Source organism: Grus americana, chromosome 4 (genome assembly GCF_028858705.1).
Source record: "Grus americana isolate bGruAme1 chromosome 4, bGruAme1.mat, whole genome shotgun sequence".
Lineage (NCBI taxonomy): Eukaryota > Metazoa > Chordata > Aves > Gruiformes > Gruidae > Grus > Grus americana.
The window spans coordinates 10,691,650-10,713,011 of NC_072855.1; the positions used below are offsets into that span (position 1 = coordinate 10,691,650).

The window sequence follows — 21,362 nt, forward strand, 5'->3', positions numbered from 1 at the left end:
GTGGATTTTGAAGTGGAGAGGGAATGTTTGTTGCCAAGGCTCGAAAATACAGACAAACTATGGAGAGGTAGCTTTTCTCTTGAGATGCATATATATGTTATGTTTATTTTTCTTCTGTGTGTTTTCTGTCTTGAAGAAATTGTAGATATTATAGGGCATTCTTTCCTAGCTTTTTAAAGAGCAGTAGAAAATAAGAGTTTCTTCTAGAAAGTTACTTAAATGTTCAAGGACACTTTAAATGACCAAGAAAAGATTCCCTAAATTAAAATGCTAATAATTTTTAATAGCTATTAAAAATTAATATAAACTTCAGTCTAAAAATTGGCTGTCCTTCCAGTCTTTCACTTAGCTGAGTGTCAAGATGCAAGCTCTGGAGTACACGTTTGGGAAGTGGTCACCTATTGGGTTTTACAGAAATGTTAGCTGCCTTGAGGTAATTCATGATCAAAGGTGAGAAGTTTAGGGTAGATAAAAGCATAATCTTCAACATTTCTCTAGACGTCTGATTATCCTTGACAATTTGATGTAAAATACTAACAGAGATGGTGAGGAGTCCTTACCTCAGTCCTAGCTTATTGGAAACACTCTTACATCCTTTTGGCTTGCTGGAAGTCAGAAGTCATCAGCAGGGCAAGTTTTCAGTGTCACCTGACTGACAGAATATCTGACTTTTAATTTTGATGCCACATATCTCCAGATATTGCAGCAAAATAAAGTATAGGAGGTGGTGTTTTCATTTGAAGTCTTTTCAGTTCACTTTTAAGGTATGTGCTTTCTGACTTATACCAACGGATTGACACTATCCATCTAAGGAGGACTGTTGGAAGCAGTGTAGCTACTCACAGCAGAAGTACTTCATCCAGTAAATATTGTGGGATCAAGTTCCAGGACAGTGGTTAAAAGGCCTGGGGTGAATTTCATGGTGGGGAGGAAACACCTGTTTCGTGGTTTCTTTAGATTTTCCTCTCACATGTTATCTGTTGTTAATAAGATGATAAAAGTAGCTAACACTTCAAATATTACGTGAAGCTCAGAGTATTTCTAATATTTACCATGAAACTTAAGTAACTTTTTTTTTTCTCTTTCTTATTTCAGTCAGCAACTGTTTCTGATGGAGGTAAGCTGATGCTTGTTTTTACTTTTATAATGAAGAAGTGTCGATTTTCCACATTAAGCAACACAATATGTGGTAAATAAAGTGATGTGTTACAAGGTGTGAGTCCAAAGTGTGCAGAACTCTGTGACTTCCTTGGGAACTCTGCCAATGGAAATATTGTGGGATTATGTTCACATACTTTCACCGATTTATTTGCATAATTTTTTTTGTGGCAAATCTCTCTATATATGCACATCTTTATTATGACTAGGCTTCTTCATTCATAATAATAAAGAGGCAGAGCTGGTAGACTTTCATATAATTGGATGGTAGATAAAATCTTGTTCTCTATTTTATTGTCCTTTACATACTCTGTTTGCTATTGAACAGATATTCTCTAGCTCCTAAATTGTAAGCTGTGTTGGTGCATTTGTTGAGGTTGTAATTTCTTTACAGTGTGATGCATTTTGAGAAGGGGGTAAGTAATTTGATATTTGTAAAATCCCAGCATGGAGCTTTTGCAGTTCTGGAGTACTTCTGTGTAAGCTCTTTATGTCACCTAAGCTTGTTTGTTTTGATTTTAACATGGCTTTAATGTTTTATAGGACATCCACTCTTTGTTAAACATTAGGAGATGATTTCTCTGAACCTTTGAAGTTAATTGAAGCAGTTCAAGTATGCTTCCTTAATGGAATAAAGGAATTTGTATAGTTTAGGATATACAAGAGATGGCTTTTCTCACTTGTCTTGCTTGGCAGGAGTTGGTTCACTTGATCCTGCAAAGAAAATTACTTACATACATATTATTACTTTTAGTATTCTTTGACAACAGTAAAAAGACAATTTTATGACATAAAAAGGGGGTGAACTGTTGCTGTAATTAGTGCAGTGAAATTGATGAAATATTTCAAGTGGTAAGGATAATTTTTGTTATTACATGCAAATGTAAATGCAAAATCAGCAATACTATTCAAAAAACTCCACCGTGTCCTAATATCTGATGCCTTGCAAAGCTGAAACTGCAGTTGAGAGAAACATTACTGTTTTGGTCCTTTTGACAGAGCCATTTTCCAACGACTGGCTGACTTTATGAGGTAGTTTCTTCTCTACTGCTGACACAGTCTGCTGCTGTAACAGTACTTCTGTCTAGATGAGAAGATAGACTCTACGTTGTATCTGTCTTGTCTGCAAAGAGACAAAAGAATGAAACAAAATAATTGTGACTATTCGGCTTTCTGTTTCTAAAATGTAGCCTATATTTTTGTGGGGACAAAATATGTATTTCGTTTTCCCCAGATGTTAGCTGTTTGATATAAAAATCAAGAAAAATGACAGACTTTTTTTGTTTGTGTGTGTAGTTGAATTAAATTCCAGGTGCTGAAGGGCAAAAAATTTGATTGATCTTTTTTAACTAAAATGGAATGTACTTGCATTGTGTCTCCACTAAGGTTCTTGTTCCTGAAATGAACATTATGAAAATTATTATGAAAATTATTTTACTTCTGTTGCCTACCCAAACTTGGAGATCCCTGTGATAGTACTCATATGATACTCATTTCAAGCTTTTTATGCTTCCAGCTGAAAATTTATTTTAAAGATCTGACTTATTTTCAGTGCTTCTAATATCACTTCTGTATTTCATTCCAATTCCATAGGTAATTCTGTTTTCACAATTAATTCTGTACATTTTTCAGATGTCATGAAATCTAAAGGCCATATAGGTTGCAGAGGTGAAAGAACAGACAATAAGTAATATGAATTTTTCTGCTGAGTTGTATGACCTATTTTTTCAGCTACTGCTGAAGACTTAACATGGACTCTGTCTTCACTGTTAAATGCTACTTAAGGCAGGGTCGTGTAATTTATGTAAAAAGCAGTTGTCGAACTATACTGAATAATATTGAATCAATGCTTAAATACCTAGAAAGTGCATTGGAAAAATTAGAACCAGGGAGACCGTAACCACAAAAAATGAAATGAAATAAAATCCTAATTTGTTTCATTTAGAGCTGCATTGAGTAAAAAGCCCTGATTCATGTCTGAATTACATTTTAAGGCTTTCACTTTTATTGAATATGTCACAGCACTGAAATTTTTCCAATCTGCTCTAATCTCACTAATCCATTAATAGATCCCCAGATTTACACATTTTAGGGCATGTCTGGATTAGAGAAATTTGCACCAGTGTAACCATTAGTATAGCAGTGCATACTGCCCTTCCTGGACTAAATCTTAATAATAGTATTTGTACGTATAAATAGATACTATAAATACTGTTGTTAAACTTTAGTCTGGGAAGGGAGATTTATGTGTAAAAAGTAATTATTATGTGTTTATATACATCCCTTCAGTATAATAGGAGGCATGACAGCTCTCTGCACATTTTCTTTCCAATGAAGTCCCATGTCATATGGCTTTTATTACATTAGAGCCAGGCACTGGAAACCAGCTATACCCTTCATTGCATTTTAGATGGCAACTCAGCTTGTGCAAGGCTGGGATATTCTCATTAGCCAGAACTGTGAACTTGGGCTTTGCAAGACAGGTAACTTGTAAAAGATAAAGATACTTGGATTAGTGTTGTTTCCAGAGATGCCGACCAGTAGCAACTCTAACTGTAATCGATTTGCTTAATGAATTGCAGACACCAGCATGCAAACTGTAACAATGCTTAGATGCAAGGTCACTGCTATAGATCAATTAATCTGCAGCACCTATGCTCTAGAAATAGCAGAAACCATTTTATGTTACTACAGCGACCTGTAAGTTGCAGATTTCTTCTGTCCATTCCTGCTGACTCTGGGAATAGTGAGAGTGCGTACACAGCATGCAGGCTGTGGCTGATGTGTCGGGCACTGTGCCGTCTAAACCATCACAGGGATGATCGATATTCCCCAGCTAATGTCTGACTTTGGCTATTGATACCTAGATGGCACACTACAAAGGGAAAACCTTAAGGTAAAAGGACATATAATAGATGTACATCATAATTCGTCTCCCAGACAGACAGGTGGTGAGGTATCTGAGCTATTAGGAATTTCTAAGTCCATTCTTACCTGCTACTCCCCACAGAGATCAGTTCCACAAAGCTGGAGTCTATTATTTCCAAATACTTAAACATAACAGATTCTATATGCACATCTTTTTCCCAAGGTACTACTTTGCTGTAGTTTCTGCTAATTTTTGTTTTTAGTGTTCATCACCTGGAAAGAATTTTCATAAGGAAAAGCATTCTTGAAGATCTTTTTTGAAAGGAATCAGATGTTTACAATAATAAATAATGTAAAACTGTATTTTTAAAAGTAACTAAAGAAGGTAGAGCAAAAAATCTGCAATGAAATCCAAAATAAAACAAAACATTGCTGTTTACACTATAAATACAGATGGATTATTTCCTCCAACAGGTATATGACTTATTTTTCAGTTACGTTGGCAGCGCATGATGGTTGTAGCTGTGTTCCACTGTAACATAAATAATTCAAATTCCTTTAGCAGCAGTGGCAAAAGGTCTTTTCTTTAAATTATTTATGTAGCATTTTATAATGCTTTGTGTTAAGTATACTATTGCTTTCCTCTGCTTGAAGCCGTGAGGGTGAAGAATCGATTTGTTTAGAATGGTGTTAGAGGCTAGCAGGAGTTGCTGGGGCGAAATGGGTTAGCTTCCCTTATCCCAAAGTTGCAGAGGAACAATGTGCCATACAGTAAGACTGACCTGCCCCCAGTGGGTACCGGGATGTTACAGCTGAACTTGGTATGGATTCAGAAGGATGGCTTTCAGTGTATGGCTTGAAGTATTTGATTAAGTGGCACCACAGTGGTTCTTACCAGCTTTATCCAGGTAATGTACTTAGTGATTAACTGGAATATCTTAATTATATGAATGTATGCGTTTCAATGATTACAAGGGGTACGTGTAGCTTCTTACAATAATAAAAAGTACTCGCAGGTTGAAAAATATATATGGATCTTATGAATGAATGCATACAAAAATATCCTTAATTAATTGTATTCAGACTTACTACTTTATATTATTTAACCCAAAACTTCCAAAGCCATCTTATCCTGTATACTTTCAAGATTTTAGCTAATTAAATGCCTGCATTGTCTTACTTAATGCTGGTTTTGTAAAACAAAACCAAGAACCTCCACAGCATGTGTAAACACAAAAGGTGTAAAAGATTGTTTTTCTGTGGATTTTTAGAAAACATTCTGTGTCAATTCACTGTTTGAAGAAGGTAATAAATGAAACTGAATGAGTTTGCACAGAAAGTGGTGCTTCCTTGCTAGGTACAGTGGCTCTCGAACAGAACGGAAATAAATTTAGGTCCCTGGGATTCGGGATGCTGGGTAAGGAGCCTTCTTTTACAGGTAATGCAAGATGAGTCGATGCTTCCACACAGTGAGGAGAACGGAAGGCAGGCATTAGGAAATGCCACCACACTGCTAAGTCTGCCGTGCACCTGAGTTGGAGTTTTCACAGTAAACTCCTTTGGCGTCCTGAGATTCCCGATAGCTAATCTTCTTTTTTAAACACTTAACGAGGAGGAGGAGGTCACTTTGCACAACAGCCTGGTGGTTAGAATGTTTGAGGGTGGGAATCAAGGCTCTATGCTTCCTCTAACGATCATCACAGAGTGATCATTAGACAAAATATGTGACTTGGTTGGAAAGTTTCTCCATTCCTGCTTTCCAAGGTGGGCTGTGTGTTCTGAGGAATGCACAGGTTGTGAGAGTCAGGAAACCTGACACTGAAGTCTTACATTAGAAACATTCCTCTGCGAGGGGAGCGGAGCAGGAGTTACGGCTTACACAGTCTTCATTTAAATGAGATTTGGATAGATTGTGTACTCGTGTTATAGCTGGTGGGTTTTTTTTCTTCCCATGTGACCTTTCTTTTTCTCTGATTTTAAATTATGCACTGGTATACCTGCACGAGGCTGTAACTGCTTTAATTGCATCTGTTGGTACATGTGGTAAAAGAGACTAGAATAACCCTAGAATAACTAGAATTCCCCTTTTCTGGGAAACCCTTGTTCTGTGTTGTTTTCAGGTTGACAAGTACCCCAGCAGAAATCTGTACAGATTTTTAAAAGCAAACTGACTGCATTGTTATTCTAAGGAAAAACAAAACAGTGTCAGGGTTGAGTATGAATTCAAATAGTTCTTTCTGAAAAAATCTGAATTAGCTAAATAAAATTCACTAGAACAGAGACAGTTTACTGTGAATGAGTAATCCCTTAATGCAGCTTTGACACTTCAGAGGACCTGTGCCAGTAGCTCTCAAAGTTGTCGAAAACAGTCTTATTTTGGTTCCTTTGTTTTCATGGGACCTCCGGAGTCAGCAGCGTATCAGAGGAACGAGAACCCAGCGCAGTTTAGAGCCGATGTAACTCTGACAAACTGGAGAGAGCGAGCAGCAGCTAGCAATTAAAGGTGGCAATTAGCAGTCACCCACTGGCGTAAACCCCCAGAGACCGTCATTGCCGCTCGGCCTTCCTGCCCGCCATGAGGAAGGCGAACAGCCGGCAGCGGAGGGAGGAAGGCAAAGCTGACCTGGCGAGGAGCGCTGTGCCCGCCATGCTGTGATCCCTTCCCAGTCCTAAGGCGCTCTGGTTCGTGGGTGTAGAGTTGAGCACTTCGTGTGGCTACTCCCTAATTTCCCCGTGTCAGCCAAGTAGGTTTAAACGGTTTGGTATGTGGGATGAGGTTACCTTTCTGATTTTGCCTGAAAGGAACTGGGATGTTTTCATCAGTCATCACTGGAGAATGCTGGGGATTTGAACCCTCTCAGAGTAAGGCAGTAGCTGAAACTGTTCCAGATCCAGAAGTGGGTGTCTGTTTATATCCTGGACTGTAAAATAAAATGTATCCGCATGCAGAGTTAAAGCAAAATACTTCAGATAATAAATTTAGATATAATTCTCTTCAGGTTCACATTAGCTTCTTTCCCAATAGTTTCACTGTGTGACAGGTATTCTCTAATGAATCTAACAGTTATGCTCTTTCATATGTCTTAAAGGAAAAAGTGAATAAATATTTGTTATAAGAAAAGTTGGCATTATTTGCTGTTTTTAATTAGCTTTGATTAATATGACGATTGGGCAAAGAAAAATATTTATATACCTTTTGTGTTATTATGGTCCTCAAATATTATCCTTGTTGAAAAGATAAAGTTACGATTTCATTTTCCCCTAATCTAATTCTGTATCTTTGTCGTATTTTCTCTTACTTTTGTCTTAAACAATAGCTTTGCTTACAGAAATTCGCAGTAGTTAACTGTTACATCTTAGTAAATATTTCTGAGCTGCAGAATACATTTAAAAATGAAGTTTCAGAACTAATTTCTTTAAACTTTTCTTATCTTTACAACTTTTTTAATAACTTTGTCCTATACTTATAATTATCTGTGAATGGTCCATTTTTTCAAAGTTCATACTTCCTGGGAGAAATAGTAATGTTTTGTAACATAGAATTTGGAAATGCGAAGTGCTTTGAAATATATATAACAGAAAAGGAGAGCATGGGAGATCTTATAAAGTACTAATTTTGGTGAAATTACTCCTTGTTTTAGTTAGTGCAGGTGATTAACTGAGGAAGATAAACAACAGTAAAAATGTCCCTGTGAAGAACAGGCCATTTCTTACTGCTTGTGAATTTCATTTTCTCTATCAGTTTACATTTATAGCGAGCTGTATATTTGCTTTTTAATTTGGCATGGAATTATTGAAGATATCATCTATTTCATTTGAGGATATAATTTTCTCACATCTATTACGGCTAATTTTTCAAAGAATTGAATATCTGCTTTTTTTTATCCCTTCATCACGGAATCTCATTTAGTTTGGCCTCTCTCTAGTGCAGCCTCTCCTGCTCAGAGCAGGGTCCGTTATGAGATCAGACCAGGTAGCTTAGGGCTTGATTTCATTGTGTCTTCCCAATTAATTAAACCTCAGAGCACCTCTGTGAATTGAGTATCTGTGAGTACAACTATACCAGTTTTTCATTTGTGTAAACAAAATGGAGATGTGAAACGAGATGTAAACAAGATGGAGAGAGCAGTGATTTGTAAAAGGGCACGCAACAAATAATTGACAAGTTTATGCCTAGGACCCTGTTGTATACAGGTCCCTCTTTTACTTAGATCAGCCATTTCTTTCACCTTTCCACTTCTATGAACAAGTGGTCACTTTAAGAATTTTTTTTTGTGCATATTTTTACTGGTACGTGACAAAAGATGATCTGGGGTTAATGCTTGAAATTGTTACACTGCTGCACAAAGTTGTGTTTTCCTGAATTCTCTGTGGGTTCTTGTTGATTTGTTTTTCAGAATTCAAAAAGCACTTCTGTTTTTTCAAGATCTGATAAATCTGGTCATTTCTCAGGTTGGGATCCCTACATTATAGCACTATGATGGCTCGAGTCTGGAAGGGAGTTACAGATCCCTGTTTTTATCAGGAACCATAATAAATCGAGGATCTATGGTTTGATACCATGGATGAGGAAGGCATCTGTTACTAGCTCATTTTCCTTAGTATTATTTTCCTCAGTTGACTCCTTTCCTAAATTCTCAGTATTTAACAGGAATCCTTTATTTCCATGAAAAACTTCAGAGTCCTGTATCTACTGATTTCAGAGTATATGAAATTTTGCTATCTCCTATCACCAAATAGGTTTTTGCCCACTTTCTGGTGAACAGTGGGTTCCTGCACGTGGGTTCTACCTTCCTTGGATGATCTTACGAATGAGTGCAGTCCATGGGGTGAGGAATGTGAGCAGAAAATTTTGTCCAAAATACTTTATTTTGTGGAGCAAGAAAAAAGATCTCCTTTTGTGCCTGCCCCTTTTGCTTCTGGCAAGGGGGATTGCTTTTAAGACACTAATTTAATTTTCTTTGCAGTGGAACAGAAGAAAATTGAGAGATGTTTCGGGTTGTTTTTTCTATGCAGGTGCTCCTAATAGAAATGGGGAGGGATATTCTGAAGTCTGCACTACTGTGAGCTTGAAGAGGAGGAGGTGTGATAAATCAAGTAAACAATGCTGAAGAGTAAGAGTGAATAATACTTTCTTGACAGATTTGTTCATTTTTTATTTTTTTAACAGAGCTGAATAGTACTGACTTAAAAGACTGCATCAGTGAAAACAGCCTCAGTAGCAATGCCAGTCTTCCCAGCGTACAGAGCTGTCGACGACTTCGAGAAAGAAGAGTTGCAAGCTGGGCTGTTTCATTCGAGCGTCTTCTTCAGGATCCGGTTGGTGTTAAATATTTTTCGGTAAGTTTTGAGGGACGGTGAGAGGCCTTTCAAAATACCTGATACTGCTGCAGTAATCTTCCTGTATTCTTTTTTCTTTCTTGACACTACCCTTACATAGGACAAGAAGTAGGAGTTCATCCTTGCACAGTCGTTATCTGAGCATCTTTCTAAGTTTAAACCGGTTCACAGTTGAATAAGAGTTCGTAGTAATACACCTATCACCATGCATTTCTGGATAGGAAAAGTTTCAGATAAAAATGGAGGCTATGCTTTGCTGTGTATCTGAACTTTTAGAAAGCTTCCCCATTTTGTAAAACAATTACATTTTATCATATTTGTATCTGTAGCCTTTGTGTAAGAAAAAGGCATTAGTTTCAGTAGTTTATTAAGTAATCTATTCGCATTTACCTACTGGAATGTTGGAAGCCATGTAGAACATTTTTTCAATGATATGATGGATTATCTTCCTGCAAAAGGTTTTTAGAAATATTTTTTGGAAGTAATTAAGGTAGCTAAGAGTACTGCTTAAAGCTGCAGCTTGCAGAAATTGTGTTGAGTATTTGCAAAGCACAAATTAAGCTGCTTTGCAGCACATTTATGAAACAGTAAATAGCATCACCTCTCTTTTACATTCTAGGAAATTGAGGTGTATATACTTTTGCATTGTTGCACTGAGAGTAGGTTACTGATTGTGAATATGTTACACAAGGACAGTTTGTGCTGCCCAAATAATTTTCACAAAGAGAATATAAAGAAACCTATAGTGTAGGAGATGTAGATTATTGGAATCTGCAGTAACTCAGACTCCTTTGCTTGATACAAAAGTATTAAAATATCAAAATGATTAATAAGCGGACTTCCATCTTAACTGGTATGGGGACCTGAAAAACACATTAACAGTGAACACCCATTTGAGGAAACAGAGAAGATGAAAGCAGAGTAATATATCCTGGATATTATGTTCCCTCTCTTTCCATTTTTCTTAGCAGAGTAGCCAAGATTTATTAGCATTTCTGCTTAGATACTGAGACTTCTACTGATCTGATGTTACATTCCACCTGAAAAAGGATGTAGTTTGTGGGGGTACTGCTGAAAGTTGTCTTTTCTAATTACTTGTAAGCCATCAGTAAACTTACTTCTGTCCACTTAAGAAATTGCTGCAGTAATTTTTCAGCACTATGAAAGTTCAAAACTTATATTAAAAACTTAGAAAATAGCTAATGTAATTTTATTAAATTTTCAGATTAAAAGGTTGAAGTTAGATTTCATTTCAGCAAAAGGCAACCTCAGATATTCAGAAAGTTTTACTTTCCCCCACAGTTTATTCTAATTACAAATTATTTTTATAAGCATTGCAAAAGTGCATGTGTTAAAGAAATATCCAATTTAAAGAACGATTAGGGAATGTTGAAATTTATTGTGTGCACCACCATTTTCTTGAGGCCCAGGAGAGATCCAGAGCCATTGCTCAGATTTACTTGCAACCTGGCTATCGTAACACTGTGCAGTTACAGAATTCTGCCAGTATTCAAGAAGACTGGAGCGTCAGCATTTGATTCATGATTACATAGTAAGCATCTTGGTGCATTTGGGATTCAGCATGCATAGACCTTTCCTGAGGACAGCTTTGTCACTGAGCAGGCATTGCTATCTAAGAAGAGATTTTGCATGTTTTGCAAATACTCACGTTTTGCATAATAGTCTGCTGATGAGAGCAGTGATCCAGGAAGTGAGAGACCTGATTGCACGTTCCTTCCTCAAGTGGTTCAAACCAGCTTCTCCAGCTTCCCAGCCGTGTGTGACACTGCAAGGTGGCATCATGGTCCAACTGAGGCATCACTCGGTCTTTCTAATGAAGCTGAATTGTTGTGCAGCCAGCTGTGCCCAAATCATGAGGCCAGAAAGCAAGCCAGCCCAAGATTGACTGTATATTGCTGGTGAAGGCACTGAGTAGGGAAGTAGGCAGTTGGGTTCCAGTTCCTGCTCACTAATTTGATTCTCCTTCAGTGTGTAACTACATGTAAAATGCAGAAATGTCCCCTGACTACTCTTTTATACCTGTGTTTTATACATTTGGTGTCTCAGGTTAGGTATCTGAAGAACTTTTAAATTGAGAGCTTGCTGGTAGATTTAGACTGCCTGCATTGTAGTTTCTCTCAATTGCTTTCTTGCAGTTGGACTCCCTAAACTCTATGTAAATCTTAAAAGCACAAATAAAGTTAAGTTTTAAGTTTTTAAGATTCCTCCTGCAGCGCTTTCTGAGACTGCCTTGTATGTTAGGGAAGCTTGAGCGATACCAGTGTGACACTTGAGTGAAGGTTGTGGCTTGTGGGCTGACTTAAAATAAAATTTCCAGTTAAACACTGATACTCTAAAGTGTAAACAAGCATTTTTCTGATTACATGAATGCCTAGATAATTTTTTCTAGAGTACCAAGTTAATTTTTTTTATATCTCCCCACCCCCCAAAGGTTAAAATGCTTTCAAGAAATGTGTGCTGAGAGAATATTGAATGATACAGATTTGAATCGGGGACAGTTTTTGGTTGTACAATTTCCCAAGTAAATGGGGTCCCAGTCTTCACTTGGACCTTTGGATGCTATAATATGAATGTCCTGATTATTGCATGTTGTACTGGGAGATTATGTTTTTTCTAAGAATGCATTTTCCAAGGAGAACCCATGTAACCACATCAGCAAGCAGTGATAAACGATTTTTTGTAGTTGCCATGTGATGCAGAAAGACTCTGTAATGAATACGGAATTGATTACGGGCACTACTTGATAAACATCTACTCTATTAGATTTGCAGTTGAACTGCAATTAAAGACAGCTGGTTTACAGTGTAATTTTTTAAATGTAGTTATAAATAATTTAAATTTTTATTAGAAGTTTATTCACTAATTTATGCACTGCTTAACACAAAGTTTCAAATTTCATCTTTGTATATGCAAATGATTTGATTGTAACTTGATGGATTCTTATTGATTGTATATGTTTAGAAAGAAATGAGAAAGAGGAGAAGCACTAGGCATATATTGGCATTGATTTTTACTGTAGAAGAAAACTGGACTGTGAGACTGAATGAAATGTTACCATTATGCAAACTTTAACATTCTTATCAAGCATTATAAATAAGTTGTTTGAAATGGCAAGTAACTTCTTTTCTTTGAGACATTTATTTATTTGTTTATTTTTCCCCTAGGAATTTCTACGGAAAGAATTTAGTGAAGAAAATATTTTATTTTGGCAGGCCTGTGAATATTTTAACCATGTACCTGCACATGATAAAAAAGAGGTGGGTCAATGTTATATTTCAATATATGGTGGTGCTTACTAAAAATTGTTACTTCTTCAAGATTATTGAAATTGTTGGAGCTATGTGTGGCCTTTGTACTGTGACTTCAGTTTAAGATGTTGGATATATTTAGGCTGCAGTGAAGTGCAGAGGTAGCTCTGTAAAAATAAGCTAAGGTATACTGGATGTTGAAAAATGGTTGGCTGCAGCCCAGTGCAACGCAGTGCAGAGCAAATTAATGGAACCTGTCAAGGAGAAGTGAAAATTAGCCTCTCTTGGGCTCTTTCAGCTAGGCTGCCTCCACTAGTCATGATAATGTGTTTATAACTAACTTAGATATATCTGCTGCTGTAAGCGTAGTCATGTTTCTTCACAAATCATGAAAATCCGCATCTCATTCTTTTAGGATAGTCCTACTTTGGTCAGGCAGTTTTGGTGAATTTTGAATTTTGTGCTGGTTGGCAATGCTTCTGTCTACACCACAGCCAAATCTAGTCAGGTGAACACTGTGAAAATGGTTTCATCTACCAAGTTCTCCTTTGATCTTTTGTGGACCGTTGAGGTTTTTTCCCCACTTTTTTTGGTCTTCGAACAATGCATTTTTTTGAACACCTCACTTAAGGGCTCTGAGCTCAGTTTGGTGGGGTTTTTTTCATTATTTCCAGAATGTGGGGTTTTCAAAGTAAACAAGTTAAAAATAGAGCATGAGTATTTTTAACAGTAAATATTCAAATATCTGTTTACATTTTTCTGACTTCTCGAAATTGAAGCATATTTATTTAAATAGTAACTGTTACGTAAAAGGTCTAAAATCTAAAAAAAATTGATTATCCTTCATAAGACAGCATTTGATGTATTTCACCTTTATTATTTTCATAGTTTGATTATTTTAAGTTTTATTTTGATGGCAACTTTTACTGCTTAAGATATATCTGATGAATATTTGTCATTTTAAAGGAAAAGCCCTATTTATATTCCTAAAACTAACAAAAGCTATTAAATGAAAAATGCTTATATATTAAGGAAACTGGAGTGGCTGTATATTTTTGTGGGGAATATATCAGTGTAAAAAATACCTGTATAAAAATACGTTTGCAAAGCAAACATACATTTAGCATTTATTTTCTGTAGCTTTCTTACAGAGCTCGAGAGATCTTCAGTAAGTTCTTGTGTAGCAAAGCTACAACTCCAGTTAATATTGATAGCCAGGCACAGTTGGCAGATGATATTCTCAATTCTCCACATCCAGATATGTTCAAGGAACAGCAACTTCAGGTAACCATAGAAAACATGACTGTTGTACATTTATGTCTATTGTGTTTTCCTCTGAAGTGCTTTAAAATATCTAAAAGTAGTTTCATGTGCTGTATGCTTTACTGTGCATAAAAAACCAGAGAAGTCAAGATCATACAGATTCTATTAGCAGAATAGAAAGAGGCTGTATAATGGAATGCTGCTTGACTGTTTTTCTGTACATTTGCATATGTGTGGAAAATCAATATTAACTAAAAAATAATCTGAAAAATCCCATTATTGAAATGAAGGTTTAGTGCAAGTAAATAATGCCATTTGGTGCAACAACATTGCATATGGTGTTTGCATATGGTTGCTTATTCTTTTCTTCAGTGGACAATTGTGTACACAGATAGTGTCTGATTTTGGTTAAAGTGGTTTGTAAAATATGTCTGTTGTATTGTAGGTGTCCTTCCCTTGTGATTTATAGAACTGTCAAAGAGCTTGTTAAAACTGTTGGTATCTGAAGACCTCTGAAGTGGATGCATTTTAAATAATTTTTGATGTTCAGAACAGTTATGTAATGACAGGATACATTTCACATTTTCTGTAGAATTTAAGTTTCTTCTTTTTTCTCTTAAGTAATCTCTTTGGTAACTCCAACCCTAATAATTTATTAGTAGAAATAATTTTAAGATCATGTTGTTTCGAAGTCAAGGATATAGCTTTAATTGCATAAAGGAAGCGGGTCACAGTCTTAGTGCAACCTCAGATTGTATGCTTTTGGAGCAGAAGAGCAGCTGGGTATAGGGTCTTCCTCCATCTGCGAAGTGGAGATAGAAAGGTAGGTCTAACTGCTCGTCTGGTAGCTTCTAGCGTTACAGCTGCCCCCCTGTGCACCTGAGGCTTCTGTGGGGATTACCAGCCATCATCTTCCCTGAGATTTTTTTTCATGCATTCCTCATCTTGGCTTTGTGGAGCCCATGCCTGAAGTCCTCTTCGTCCTCTCCCAGTTGTTTGGTGGAGCAGATGGTGTTCTTATGAGTCTGGTGGCTGGGCTGATGCAGGCTTTCTTCCTTCTTTGAAAATGCTGTGTCCTTAGGTTGGAGGGCTCGTAAGGTGGGAGAAAATGCTGAAGTGCTGCTGTGGGTCTAATCCCAGCCATGTGGCCTGACTGGACCTGACCTGCTTCTCTCAAATTATCAATCCCTCTGTAGTTCTCCTGTCAGATCCCTCAGCCAGGCCCGTTCTTCCCACTGAAAAATGAGGTGAAGCAGGATGAGAGTTACTTCTGCCAAAGTAAGCAGCCTTGGAGCAAGGTGTGCTGTCTGAGGTATTAATGATGTGTTGCCTGGCTGAGGTTGGTGCTGGGTAATCAACTGCCTTGATGGCCCTTAATATCTTGATTTCACTAAGTGGTGGTTCTGCAGTAGGTCAGTTTGTGGTCCTAATGGGTGGCATGACCTTAGGAACACAGAACTGTAGGTATGTGTCGTTATTACAACACACCTACAGACTTCCGAAGTTCAGCTCGGGGTGGTGACACCATCTTAATAATGCAAAGGCTCTGTGTTTGGGGTCTTCCATGAGATTTTTTTTAGATTTCAGCACTGAGCATAGAGTGCAAGGGTGCTGATCAGTGGTGGATAAGTGGTGGTCGGATAGGTGTTATCTGATGCTGGGGAATAGGGAGTGGTGCTGTAAGGCTGCAGTGGAGTTGCAGAAGTGGCTTAGAAGGCACTGCCGAGGCCGTTGGCTCTCAAGCACTGCCTGTTGGGAATGCTGCTGGAAGTTGCTTTCTGTCCATAGCCTGACAAATTTGCCCTTGAGCCTGTTGTTAGAGGTGTTGTAATATGACAGTGTGGATGCAGCCAAAATAGCTAGTTAAGGTTTCATTGTTTTGAGTGTTTCTGGATGCAAGCCGGTGTAGGTCACTTGAAGATCCTAAAATAAGAATAAAATATCAGTTACTTCATGTAGAGTTGTAAAAATGGATGTAAGGGTTTTTTTTTCTACCCTGGTTTATGTGTAAAGTTCAAATTATGCTTTTATAAGCTATATTTCTCTTCCTCCTTTTTAAGAACGAGAAATAGCATCTGCTAGATTTTTCCAAATAAGTGTAAGTCATTGACATGTGTAAATTAATATGATAATAATGCCAAATATAGGAAATTTGGGATGTAGTGTGGGCTAGCAACATAGTAGGGCAGATGATGATCAGCTCAAGGTAAATTAGTTAAGCTGTCATCACCCTGTCCAGCAAAGTTAAAAGGTTGGAATGTTTTTGCTGTATTAAGTATATTTAATTTGCAGTAACTTTGCTTGTGTCTCTTAGTTGTCTGTAATATTTTCCTTTATTCTTCCTACCTTGCATGGAATAACAATTTTATCTGCTTTTGGTGCCAGATTCTGTGACAGGAAGCAACTCTGAAAAGCTTTGGTTTTCATCATGTATCTGTATTACATTTAAGGCATTACTGATCCATAGCTTTGCTGTAGAATCGTGTCTTATATTTTGGAGCACAAATTGCATTTAGCTTAAAATAGTGTGATTTGTTGAGGAGTGTAACTTCTTTAAGTTTCATTTTCTTAAAAACCTCAAGGACAGGTGAAGTATTTTGTATTTCTCAGCTTGGTTTTTGCATCTGTGTTGGTGTTTGCAGACTGCACTTAAAACCATTTTGCCCGATAACCTTGTATCAGCAGTGTATCTGGGAGTCCTTGAGGTCGAGGCATTTTGATTTCTTGTAATTGCTCCTCTATCTTACGCTGTTTTGGCAATACACCACAGTATTATTCTTTGAGTTCAACAAAGCTATGTGCATTGTGTACACTAAATAATTTGTTGAGCCTTGGCCTGAAGACTACGTGTGCTCTGAAACTAGTTGCCTTTTTGAATTTTGCCTGTGTACGTACCCGTGGTCAGAGAAAGATTGTATTTTTCATAGCGTGAGAGAGAGATTCCCCCTTGTGAGCAGCTTTTCATTGAGGGCACTTTAGTCTTTGCGCTGAGCTGTTTCAGCATGTTAAGATGGCAAAAGTGTACAAAATATACAAAAGTATTTTTTCCATAGTTTACCACGTGGAAAATGGTTTGTTAGAAGGCTGAACTAACATGACAGCACCTAAGAGGGAATGGGAATATATGGGGGGAAGGCAAGAATGTAGAAGTCGGCATTCAGTTTGAATTAGGTTTCTGTGACACTGCAGCATCTTGCTGTTTGCCAGAAAAGCTTTGGGCTAATGCTTGTTGAGAAGGGTGTCTCTGCACATTCTGAAAAATTGTTTCCATCTGCTACTGGACCACTGTGGCTTAGTGATGTGCTTCCTTGTAGACTCTTGGGAATGCCATAACCAGTTGGGTGGCACATACTGTTCTTTGCTGGTAGGGAGTTTGTCATGTCCAAAGAAGGCAGCATTTGTACTGCTTTTTCAGATCAAGTGAATCACTGGAGAGGATGCAAAGGTAAAACTACAGGTTTGCAAAAATGGAACAAGAAATTCAAAGGTTGTTTAGCATTTAAGAAAAAACTTACCTTCCTTTACTTTTGTAAATTTAGCTTCGGCTAAATTAGCCTCAGACATTTGCTCCAGGCCTGGCATAGAGCTGCTTCCTTCTGGTGTAGTTAAAGATAAATCTTTGTCTTGCCTAGAGCAGCCTTCTATGTATACTGTTCTTTTTCAAGGTCTTGATTTTACAGCACCTTGATTATTGACTCTTCCAAAGATACTGATTTTTTTCTTTTTTTCCTTATGATTGGGCACATGAACATTACATAATACTGTAAAGGACTCTCTGTTCCTCCCTGTGTCAGTAATTAACCTTGTGTATCTTGTATCATTGTGTACTATTGCATAGTGTGTTTATATCATATTCCTGAGTTTTAGACCATAAACTTTTTTCTTGTTCACAGCTACCATAAAACACACCGCATGTAATACTGATGTAATAATCTTTAAAAAATATTTAAAATAGCTAGCTTGCTCCGCACTTCACATAGAATGTACAAAAGCATAAATGGAGTAAAAGATGGCTATGAGGATGGTGTTGTCAAGACTTTACGTCATCTCAGCTTCTCATACACTTTGCACAAATCATAGCATTTTTCTCAACCTGTGCTAAGGGAATAGATCAACTTATGTTTCACTTTAAATTGGTGCGGTAGTTTTAACCAGGTCTAGACAAAGTCATGCCTACTGCTGTTTACAGGTAAATGTCCTAAATTTTGTGGGAGTTGGCTGTTGCAAAATAGCTTCAGTTTTCTTGATGTGTTATTTAAGCTTATTGTAACCATTATCCATTGCATTTTAATTTCAGATATTTAACTTGATGAAGTTTGATAGCTATACTCGCTTTCTCAAATCCCCCCTTTACCAAGAATGCATCTTAGCTGAAGTAGAAGGTCGTCCTCTTCCTGATCCTCAGCGTGTTCCCAGCAGCCCCACTTCTAAACACAGCATCAGTTCAGAGAAGTCCAATATCTCAACACCAAAAAAGGTTACCTTTGTATTGTTGTTATCTGAAAACTATGTTCTTACATAATGTTTTTCAAGTTCTTTAGATCAAAGATAATATATAAAAAACAAAGTGGTGCTGGCAAATATAATTACAAAATCTTTATGTACTCATGAAAAGACTTTTTTTTTTTAATCCATACCTTTGAATCAGTTTTCTAGCTATTGACTTCCTGAATATAATTTTAAATCTTTGTTATTATTTAAATATGTGTGTACAGATAAAAAAAGATTATTTTAATGCATCAGTTCAGAAGCCTATTTTGATTGAATATTGGAATTAAGGTGTGATATTTTAACCTTTGCTGAGAGCAGACTTTTTATCAGAAGTTATTGGAGAAGGCTTAACCTAATCTAATTCATCTTTGCAAAGGATAGTTTTTTTAATTTCATAGCCCCTACTGAACTAAGATAATTCTGTGTAAAACAGATACAGTTTCTTAAAAATTAGACCAGTAGTCTTACTGATCTCCTAATGTTATTTAGAATTCATTTTTTCTTCATGTAGATAATACCAACATAGTGTTACATAACTGTATGGGTAAACCATGACTTTGCATTTTTCATGTCAATCACTATACAGCTCATCTGCTATTATGTATTTTTATGACTAGGAACTTTTTTAGAAGTAGCATTTTAAGGAATACGCTAGTAATCTAAGAAGAATAGTAGCTGGTTAAAAGCAAGTTTAGTTTAATATCAAACATTCCTGATGTTTGTATTCTTCAGCACTAATAAATACTTCGATTATACTTGTAAATGGTAAACAATGCTTTGTCATTGTCTTTAAATGCAGTTCATGATCAAGCCTAGCCTGGGAAAAATACCTGAAATATCAAAATGAAATTCTGTGTTTTAAAAGCGAGGCAGATGGCCTTTCCACGTTAACTTGGGCATTGCGAGTGAGCTGTGGAGAGTTCTTTCATGTTTGCAGGAGCTCTCTGTGGCTTGTTTTCAGCTACAGTTTTGTGCTCCTTACCAAGCAGCATATTTCCATCTATCTATTTCTTGTTTCCACTAGGTTGGGATTTTTTTTGATTGCTACTGGGAGGGATGCTGGCATACACACTTGTGAGTGGGGTAAAGCAAAGCTAACCTGACCATCATACTCTCACTTTGGGATGAAATGTAGGAAGGTTTATTTTAGATAATATACGTACAACTGTCATCCAACCAATTATTTAATTGTGTTTTGGTGATAGTTAAGTGGTAAATCCAAGTCAGGAAGATCTTTAAATGAAGAGTCAGGAGAGGAGGACACTGAGAAGAAAAAAAGGGGAACATTTTTCTCATGGTCAAGAAGTAAGAGTTTGGGAAAATCACAGAAGAGAAAAGAAAATGGCGATTATCCAAATGGTGAGTATTCGCATTCCACTTTGTTGCAAAGTTGTTTCAGCAATAGATGTGACTAACCTCATCGTGTTTAGTTTGCATCTAAGTGCATCCTTGGGCGTGACAGAAGGAAAAGAAACTGTCAGGTCAGAAGGCTGTAGTGTGGTTAATATCACTGGGAGGCTTTTGGAAGCAGATGTACAAATCAATAGATGAAAGTATGAAAATATTTAAATTTGGTTTTATTGACTTCCAAGAGACTTTTTTTTCCTGCTTTCCAGTAGACTCTGCATTTCTGTGTGCTGGCAATTGCTTTTTCAAGCAGACAGCTACTATTTTTATAGTAAGATAATTTCAACACTTATAGAGACGTTCTGGAGCTGTACATGCAAATAGTGCTGTAGTTACAGCTGTGTACAAATTCCTTCATCTGCATTATCCTACCTTCCTTTCTTTTATTAGTACCACACAGGTATGTTCACTTTTGAACATACTCACTACCTGTGTCCACCTTTCCTGACTAAAATGAAAAAAGAAGATTCAGAATTGTGAAAACCCTTGTAGTGTGCTGTTTTGTTATTTAACTGGTTTTGAGAGTTTAAGGAAGAGTTCCCCTATGAAAGCACATGTACATGGCCTCTAGAGGAAGAGTTTTGTATTAACTCGTTCCATTGGGTTAAAAATAACAGAGAAATTCCACCGAATCACCAAACTCGGATCATATTGTTACTGTGGTTTCTTCTTCTCTATTTTCTAGTAAAGGCCCAGACCCACAAGATGTCTGATCATATGGATAGTTTAAGTGTTCTCATTATACTCATATGTGAAAAGACATCAGAGGCATTTGCTAAGATTATAGACTTAGACTTCTGAAAGTGACTAGTGATTGTCTTAGATTTTAGTTTTCTAACACCATACTTGCACTTTGAAAAATATTTATCTCCCTTGAATATATCTGAAGAGGTAGAATAATTTTTAATTTTTTAAAAGCATTTTAAGATAAAAAAAGAATTGTTTTACGTTTTTTTTTTAAAATATAAAAGCAAGTGGGGTTTTTCAAGAGTTACATAACTAAGATATACTTGACCAAATATTGTTTCAGTTTTCCGTGCTTCAATGTACATTATGAAGATTTGATGTTTTTTCCTTTAATCTATAAAATTATTTTTCTGACCACAGGAGCTAATATTTGAAATAACTTTCTGTATTATAATAAATAATAAAAATAAGCCTTTTTTACTGATTGCTGATTCTTTCCACAAACAGATTCTATTCAGTCCAATGGATTATCATATAGACGGGAATCACAAGGCTCCATGTCATCAACCGCTAGTCTTGACTTGGTAATGGCCAGTTCTTAATAATGAAGTGGGGAAGCAGTGAAAACAGTGAATTATTAATCTTCTAAGTAGTGTGAAGTCATTTGTTTGAAGTGTTACTTTGAGAAAGGGTCTTTAAGTGATACAGTTAGAGGGCAAGATGTAATATTAAGCAATTTTAGAATACTAGAAACGTAACAGAGGTGGTGTTCGTATATTGCGGCTTATTTTGTCCTTGTAACAGAAAGATATCCTTTGCACCTTGTCTGTCTTCACTTCAGGCACCAGCAAACTTCCAGAATAAAAGTTTGCCTTTCAA

General features: G+C 36.7%; 1 protein-coding gene across 6 annotated transcripts in view; it reads left to right on the forward strand.

Annotated features, from left to right (window-relative positions):
- RGS12 (regulator of G protein signaling 12) overlaps positions 1 to 21,362 on the forward strand; it is a 95,224-nt gene that overhangs the window by 44,266 nt on the left and 29,596 nt on the right. For all 6 annotated transcript variants that reach the window (XM_054824731.1, XM_054824735.1, XM_054824730.1 and 3 more), the window contains 7 exons: positions 1,096 to 1,117; positions 9,197 to 9,366; positions 12,552 to 12,644; positions 13,776 to 13,919; positions 18,196 to 18,375; positions 19,595 to 19,748; positions 20,991 to 21,067. In XM_054824731.1, coding sequence (XP_054680706.1) covers positions 1,096 to 1,117; positions 9,197 to 9,366; positions 12,552 to 12,644; positions 13,776 to 13,919; positions 18,196 to 18,375; positions 19,595 to 19,748; positions 20,991 to 21,067 — 840 coding nt within the window. The remainder of the gene's footprint in view (positions 1 to 1,095; positions 1,118 to 9,196; positions 9,367 to 12,551; positions 12,645 to 13,775; positions 13,920 to 18,195; positions 18,376 to 19,594; positions 19,749 to 20,990; positions 21,068 to 21,362) is intronic.